The 6593-nt window shown below is 41.3% G+C and overlaps 1 protein-coding gene across 2 annotated transcripts; it reads right to left on the bottom strand.

The window, feature by feature from the left end:
- Positions 1–814: 814 nt before the first annotated feature.
- LOC123127288 (uncharacterized) lies at positions 815–5294 on the bottom strand. Of its 2 annotated transcripts, none has more exons than XM_044546938.1 (5): positions 4904–5294; positions 3160–3415; positions 1619–1709; positions 1160–1226; positions 815–1081 (listed from the first exon to the last, which is right to left on the bottom strand). In XM_044546938.1, exons 2-5 carry the CDS (start codon positions 3275–3277, stop codon positions 1028–1030), a joined length of 330 nt encoding a protein of 109 aa, XP_044402873.1. In that variant the 5' UTR covers positions 3278–3415; positions 4904–5294; the 3' UTR covers positions 815–1027. The 2 variants fall into 2 exon arrangements, with proteins under 2 accessions (XP_044402873.1, XP_044402872.1); XM_044546937.1 differs by having other exon boundaries at positions 3160–3410.
- Positions 5295–6593: the final 1299 nt, after the last annotated feature.

The raw sequence follows: 6593 nt of genomic DNA, 5'->3' as shown, positions 1-6593 counted from the left end.
ATTTGATTTTGGAGAGTTTTCCTTGGTCGTGCACCACATCGTTTCGTAGAGAACCAACTGTGCCAAAAGAGTAAAAGGACCAAGCCACGCTACTTCGGTTTGATCTCGGCGAGGAGGATCAGAGGCAGTCAGAACTATGTATTTGAAAACACTTTCCTCCGAAAGATCCCCACCCCTCGCATCTGATCTCACAAAGTCACAAGGCCCAGGCCTTTGTACATTTAGCCACAGCAGAAAACTATTCTCATCCGCCATACCACATATATCTCTTTCCAAATTCCTTTTCCATTTGTTCTGCTTTGTAGCGAGATTATCAGAGGCTAGGGATTTAACATTCCACACCAAGTTCCACGTATTCCTGTCGCCCTTCCAAACAATACTACTTCCGGTCTGATTTCATCGGACTGCTTCAAATTACTATGCCAGCTTGTACGTACTTCAGACAAAGAAGTGCCTGGATGATTCGTAGTGCCAAGCCGGCACATCATCCTTCCGTTTGGGTAGTTTTATCTTCAAAATCTCCTCCGCATCATTTGGCCAGAACATCTCCCGCACCAAAGTCCCGTTCCATTCCTTACTCTCACCTAAAAAAAGATCACAAACTCTGCTAGTCCGAGACCGTTTCCTGCTACTCCCTCCGTCCGAAAATACTTGTCATCAAAATGGATAAAAAGGGACATTTTGATGACAAGTATTTCCGGACGGAGGGAGTACTAAATAAATATACGTCTAGATACATCCCTTTTTATCCATTTTGATGACAAGTGTTTTCAGACGGAGGGGGTACTAAATAAATGTAAATAAACACATAAACTAGGCAGGGGGAGACCACAATGCTAAATGTAAAAAAATAAACATAGTAGGACAAAAATATGTTACATTTACTTTAAAAGAAAAAGTGATGCCATCCTGTCACGAGGATAATCCACATTCATCACCCACACGCTTTGATTAAACCAAAGTTGAGTACATTCCAGCGATTAACAACGAGACCCCCGACAAATACCACCACCCTTTAATTAAGCAGCTAATCATATAGGCCCTCCTGCTCCCAGCCGTCCACGAGGAAATCTACCATTTCCTGCCATTGGAAAACCAAAAAGATAAGTAAAGACAAATGTGAAGAGTAACATGCTATGAGGTTTGCAGGAGATCTTACACCAAGAGGGATCGGCTGTGCAAATGTCTTGGTGCTTCCTAGCAGGCTCTCATATGTAGCATTCCAACTACAGTCAACAGGCATATGCATGACAAAGGGACCAGCGCCAATCTCAAACAGTTGTTGCAAAAAAGACACCACCAGGAACTAAAACTAATGTCTAATACTTCAAAGTTTACATGAGATTCCAGAAAAGGTGTTACACAAGATTCTGCACTCTTGGAAATCACTAGTCAAAACCAACAGACTGATGATACATATAATATATCCTCGAATCAAAGTGCACCACAAATTATGATAGCCGGTCAGGAGGATGCCAGAAATTGAGTACACAACTTCAAGCAGGTAAGGTATTTAATGCTATGATAGACTAGTAGACTGTTTTGGTTATTGCAAAATCTTCCGAATATTCAAGATCTTTTAGGCTCCATTAGAACAAATGAAATGCATGAAAGTTACCCTATTTTTGGCTCCCGGGTCTTTTGACGCTGAGAATTAAACCTTCTGTTTCCAACCCACTGCTGTCTAGTCTGATTCCAGAGTAGAAGGCCTACAGAATTAGAAAAAATATATTGTCGGTTAAGCTAGAGTTTTGGCTGGCTGAGTAGCCACTGTCAGCAATTTCAAGATCATAAAGCACAGCTAACAACAGCAATTAGTCATAAATAGAGTAACATCACTACAAAGTCAGCACAACTACTGCGTATAGCCATATAAGATTATCATTTGTGAACACATCGTGACATAGTGTGTCAAGGAAATAATAGTCCTTGTTTGATGATCAAGATGAACAATACAAAGAGAGTGCTTTTGTTACTCCATTTATGTATTGCTTGCTAAGAGATTTTTGCATACTCTGGGAACCTCTTTTCCTTCAATCATGTTGCGGTTGGATATTTCAGTTAATTCAGAGGACCTGTTGATGCTGCACATGTTACATATGTGAAGCTGTGTTTCTTGTTGTCCTTTTCGTTCTACCATCGCCTTTTCTCATGTTTTATATCTTTTGACGCTGATTTTATATATTGATTTGTTCAGGCAGGGGATCAAGGTTTTCTCAATTCATATTATATTCATTTTGCCAATTCCCGTATTTATGATGCAATAAAACCTTTAACGCCTTAGCATCACCAACACCTTCCCACATGGTATAATGTTGATGCCGGTCTTTACATGCTTGCCAGTAAGGTCCACATTCACGCACAGATCATGTGTTTTTGTGGCATTCTCTGATACTGACGGTTTTGTTACTATCAGATAATTGATTGTTCTAGAAAAACAACAGCATAGCATCAGGATCCCTGAATAAAGTATACTCAACCCAGCATTTAAGTTTACTAGAAGGGTTGGGCGCGCTTCGCTGCACCATTGTTGTTGTTGGGATTTCATATAAAGATAAAAGTTGGTTTGTCGCGTGGGGAAGATGATGAAGTGTTTTCTTTTATAATGCAGTGTTTTAGTGAGCTTTCTTGGCGGTGTGGTTGTATGTTATCTGCTAATCAACCAATACTTATGTGGGAAAGTTTCTTGCGTTGGTGGCCGCTTGTACTATACGCATGTATTATATTAGTGTTATAGTTCAGATGTTGGCGCTTCTTTTTTTGAGATGGTGAGAGGCTGCACGGGACTGATGTGTTTTTACAGGCTGGTTGCTACCAATTAATTTGAGAAATAGTGGAGCCAATCAAAATCGTGAATCAAATTCAAAATTAAATACCTGAATTGAATGAAAGAGCTCATTGAGAAATAGTTGACCCAGTCAAAACATGAACTAAATCCAAAATTGAACACCTCAATTTAATAGGAGAGCTCCAAAATTAGGGAGCATAGTGTATTAGATGATTATCTTCTGATGGTAACAAAGAAACAAAACAAATCTTTATAATTTTATTAATAATCTAGCTGGCATAATTATTTATTACTAGCTATAAGCCATAACCTAACTGAAGGTATATGGAAGTGAGAGGGCCATGCATTGTGGAAGGTTCGATTTTTTTTACCTTGATTTACAAACTCATTTGGGTTGCTGCTACTTCCAGCTCCATGCTGCTCACTAGATTGTGCTGCTGTGCTGATGGAAGACATGCTACGCTGCGACTGCAAGGCACTGTTCTCCATTTCACGTGGACTTGTACTCCAAAAATCTTCAGACAAACTACGATGTTTTATCGAGCGCCCTTGAATCCTTAAACCTTTAGAAGGCTCATCAACAGCTGTTATAGGAGTAGACTTCGCACATCCAAAACAATTTCTGCTCTGTTGCAAACCAGGATTGACCAATAAATGATTAGAACCAAGTATTTGAGAGAAGTTGCAAAAAAAAGAAACAAGAAAATGCTTGTGTAAAACCTATTGTGAGATCACTTCCACTCCAAGCTTATAATAAGGTTTTACAGCAGTTGCCTGGTTTTCCATTGTGATTACATGAAACATGTCCACAATTAAGGCAAGGTAGTATGCATTAAACAGAACATTAATACAAAATCTAACTTGTGTGTCAATCATTTAAATAGTATCTACAGAATATGTGTTCATTTAAAACATTTGAAACTTCTCTCATTTGATATCGAATCAGTTATGATTCTATGCACATTTAAAACTGGATTAAGAATAAGTGCTCATTCGGACTTGATACTCGGTGTGGTGAAAAAGACGCTACACTAGATCTGCACATACTTACTGACAATATCCAAAAATGTCTTGTTTTTGGAATTCAGTAATTAACGAAGGTTATCATATTGATATTTGAGCGCATGGCAAACATCAGCAACTCTGGTGCATTCCCGTAAAATTTGGAAAGTTGTTAGCTAGATATGTTGAAGTTGAATCTATGTTTTTTGCAAAGGAAAAATATATACTACTCCCTCTGTACCGAAATACATGTCGTTGGAGTAGCTGAACTTTAGCTACTCCAACGACATGTATTTCGGTAGAGGGAGTACATGATAATACTCAGCAGTATACTCACATTCTTAAGCTTAAGTTTACTCAGAAATATCAGCCAATCTAAGCAACTAGTTACAGGACTGATAATTTGTCTTTTCTAGTTCCGCAAGCAAATACAAAATTCAATATCACTGGACCAAGCAAAACATCGATTTATGTTTCGCTGTTCCGTGCAAGCAGATTTATGCTAAACCTCCCTAGAAAGCCACTGTCTGGAAGCTTCAGGGGCAGGAAAGAACAAGGAGCTACAAGGAACCTAACAGCAGACCAAAAGTATCAGTCTATAAACAGACTTGCTGGAAAACCACCGAACATTCCTTGGGTAGGTAATGACCACGAACAAGAAGACATGGTACCATATCAAGCAATCATTCAGGTCGAGTTCAAACAGCTGACCCCTCCCGGTAACCAATTATTTCTGACCAACAGGAGCTTATCAGGTAAGTGAATACAGAGACCTTAAATGCATGTCTAAAACCTATCTAATAACAGAGATCATTGCAGATTGGCACCACTACCATGAACAAATTTCATCATATGAACCGCAGCAACCGACCGCCTACACGCCAAAAAAAAAAAATCACCTTGGTCTCATAGCGGTAGACTAAACTCTGAGAAACTACCGAGAATCACAAAATCATCCAAACCAAACGGGAGCACCGATCCACTTCCCGCGCGATACGATACAGGTCTCCTCTAATAACCTGAGACGGAGCAATCGCGCGGCAGCAGAGCGCCCAGCGGGCATGAACAAGGCGAGCGAGAGATGGAGCGAGGTGGATAGGCAGGGAGTCGTACCCCACGCAGGCGACGAGGCGGCGCACCCACGAGGAGAGCGACCCGCAGCCTAGCAGCATAGCATCCGGCTCGCCGTCGAAGGAGGCGCACGCACGGTCCCCAGCCCCGCCGCCGCCGCCGCAAACCCTAACCCTAGAACCACCCGCCCGTCCGGGGGATCCGCTACCTCGCCTGGGTTCCCTCGCTCGCACGCACGCACGCACGCACCGTTGCTCTCAGGCGCTGCTATTTTTTTCTCTCTCCTTGGAATTGGAATTTCGATCGAGGGGAGGAGGTCGGGGGATTAGGACATTATTAGGTGGCGGCTTTCTTCTCCCTTATCTGCTTTTGGGTCTGTGCGCGGAGTGGGGGAGAATCATTGCAGTTGGTTGGCGTTGCTGGGCTAGCTTTTTTCTTCTTTTTTCTTTGGAGCTACGTTGCGTTGCTAGGCTAGCTAGGCGCCCGGCAGGGGAAGATCCCGCGTGCGCGTGGCCAGATTGCTCCGCGTGTGCAGGGCGGGGGGAAAGTGGTAGCGCCCGTGCGAGGGTGCCAGGTGGGGCCTTCCCGGGGATTCGCTGGAACCCGGATCAGCTGAGACTACCCATAGTGGAAGTAATATAGATAGTAACATCACACATATCTAGATAAAATAGATGATGTGACAAGTAATAAATGAAGAAAAAGGGACATATAATAATATAGTTAGTTACTACTAGTATAAGGGCATTTTCAACAGTTTGTATGTTAGCTTGTTGGTAAAATATGACATGTCATCAACCAACACCTTAACATACAACAACTCCAATGGGTTGTATGTAGTTTGCCTAATAGGATGTGAAATAATAAATAAGATGCTCTCTCATTCTACATTGGAGCTTGTGCAAAGGGTGTTGGTTCAGTACATACAACCTTTCTCTCTTCCCTTATTTATTATATGACACATCATCAAAAATCCTAGGTGGCAAAATCTACCAACAACTATCTTACAACCATTGAAGATGCCCTAAGTAACATCACACATATCAAGACAAGATGAATCTATAGCATAATAAATGAAATATTGCATGTTACCTCACATATGTTACTCCCCACTATAGATGTAGTAACATAGAGTAGTAACATGGGCATGTTATCACTCTATGTTACTACTCATTGTGACTAGTGAGCTAGTCGTCCTGGCTAGGATTGCTTTTTTTAGGGGCTATAGAATTAGCTTGGCTTGGAAAACTTTGAAAGCTGACATGCAAGCCTGCTACTGGTTTTTTTAACATAGTATAGAGCACATACATGCGCATACACTCATCTTTATGAATGCACACACGCATATCCTGCCTCTATGAGCATCCCCGGAAAATTGAGCCGGCATGTCATCTTAAAATTTATTAGTACCTGCTAGAGCGACTTAGACACCTTGTGTGTGTTTTACTGTACATCAAAATACATTTATTGCAAGATGAGCATCATATTATATTTTTACAAGAGTATCACCAATCTCTAAGAATAGATTTTCTATTCATCCCGCACACATCTTACTTCTAACTAGTTTAGCTAAATCATGGACAACATAATTAGTCTATTTAGGAGCATGCTCCAGAAAATCACACGCAAGATGATATATATCATCAAAAACTGCCGCCGATTGACCGAAAGAGCGACCTCCGTTCTTCATTGTTTCTATCACCTCAATGTTGTCGGAGTTCACCTCTATGCG

Source organism: Triticum aestivum, chromosome 6A, assembly GCF_018294505.1.
Source record: "Triticum aestivum cultivar Chinese Spring chromosome 6A, IWGSC CS RefSeq v2.1, whole genome shotgun sequence".
NCBI classification, from domain to species: domain Eukaryota; kingdom Viridiplantae; phylum Streptophyta; class Magnoliopsida; order Poales; family Poaceae; genus Triticum; species Triticum aestivum.
This window is presented reverse-complemented; position numbering and strand designations above follow the sequence as displayed.